General features: G+C 43.9%; 1 protein-coding gene across 1 annotated transcript in view; it reads right to left on the reverse strand.

Moving 5' to 3' along the window:
* Positions 1-1,514, reverse strand: part of LOC107084853 (serine/threonine-protein phosphatase 2A 56 kDa regulatory subunit epsilon isoform-like) — a 37,553-nt gene that overhangs the window by 14,882 nt on the left and 21,157 nt on the right. The window contains exons 4-6 of the mRNA XM_015374901.1: positions 1,378-1,482; positions 1,134-1,264; positions 885-944 (exon numbers count right to left, since the gene is read on the reverse strand). Of these exons, the coding sequence (XP_015230387.1) occupies positions 885-944; positions 1,134-1,264; positions 1,378-1,482 (296 nt within the window). The remainder of the gene's footprint in view (positions 1-884; positions 945-1,133; positions 1,265-1,377; positions 1,483-1,514) is intronic.

The following is a 1,514-nucleotide window of genomic DNA, read 5'->3' on the forward strand; positions in this document are numbered from 1 at the left end:
TTTAACTGTTATCAATAATTATATTACAGATGTGCTCTACCGACCAGACATCGCTCTACCGACCGACCAACAAAGTACTGACCCACCAACGCTCTACTGACCCACCTACGCTCTGCTGACCGACCAATGCTCTACTGACCGACAGACCAATGTCTGCTGACCGACCAATGTCTGCTGACCGACCAACGCTCTACTGACCGACCAACGCGCTACTGACCGACCTACGCTCTACTGACCCGCCTACGCTCCGCCGACCTGCCAACACCCCGCTGACCCGCCATCGCTCCACTGACCCTACAACCCACCCACCTTGAACACAAAGGGGTTTCTACGCCTCCACCTCATTTGCTCATTTGCTCACAGCTCTGTGAATTGTTATAGGCCTCCTTTAGCCAGGAGACGAGAATTTAGTTTCAATGATAAGTTGGTATGAAGTTAAGTTCCATGGCCTTCGGCCAACCAAAAATACATTCTCTGCAGCTGTCCTCTTACACTGAGGATTCAGGAAGACCTACAGATTCAGCATTTCATCTTATGGGACCATCCCGTCTCACTGATATCATTGTTCACCTACTTCCTCACCATGTGAGGTCGAGACAATCTCCATCCTCTAACTCAGCCATCTGAGACATCTTCTCTCTAACACTCCGTCTCTCCAGCCTCAATTTCAGTCAATTTATTTCTGACAACCGCCTGAATATTCCCCATTTATTTGGAGCCTGGCTCCTTTAGTCAGACTGAACTGCTTGAGAATTGGAACTATAGAAATAAACTAAAAAAAAAACGAATTTCCATCTGATATGCAATAACTGAGAGAAGTCAGATCTGACAGTTTCATCTTTTCATTTAAGGACGACATCTCTGGACCTTTGGTCAACACGTACCTCCCCAGGATCTCCAGCAGCTCGGCCACTCCGTTGAAGTGCTCCGTCTCATAAACAAAACTGAAACAGCAAACAGTTTAAACATCAGTCTTTGAAAGAAGGAAAGTTGATAAAATACAAAAAAAGAAAACATAATTCTGGAAACTTTCTCCTCATAATTAGCAGAAACAGCAAGAAGAAAAATAAAGATTGCCTGGCCCCCCATAACTTTAATAAACTGGGAGCGCTCATCTAAAAAAAACAACTCACCGTAAAAAAATATTGTTGATCTGTTTTCGTATAAAAGCCCTCAGCCCAAGGAATTTCCCATAGATTCTATGCAACACCGTCTTCAGATAGTCTCTTTCTCGAGGATCCTCACTGTCAAACAACTCCAACAGCTGGACGACAGAAAACCAGCAAAGTGATCAATTAGAAAAGGACGCTGATGCAGTGGAAATGAAAAAACACAAATAACTGGTGGAAAAGAATAATTAAAAAAAAGACATCTCACCTGTAGAACAAACTTCTGGTCTATGTACTTTTTGGCAATGCTGGGCTGGAACTCCTGACTCTCCAAGAACCGGATGAAGAATTCATAAACCAACTGAAACAGATTTACGAGGTTAGGGTTAGGACGGGTTTACCACC

Source organism: Cyprinodon variegatus, unplaced genomic scaffold (genome assembly GCF_000732505.1).
Source record: "Cyprinodon variegatus isolate N-32 unplaced genomic scaffold, C_variegatus-1.0 Scaffold110, whole genome shotgun sequence".
NCBI classification, from domain to species: domain Eukaryota; kingdom Metazoa; phylum Chordata; class Actinopteri; order Cyprinodontiformes; family Cyprinodontidae; genus Cyprinodon; species Cyprinodon variegatus.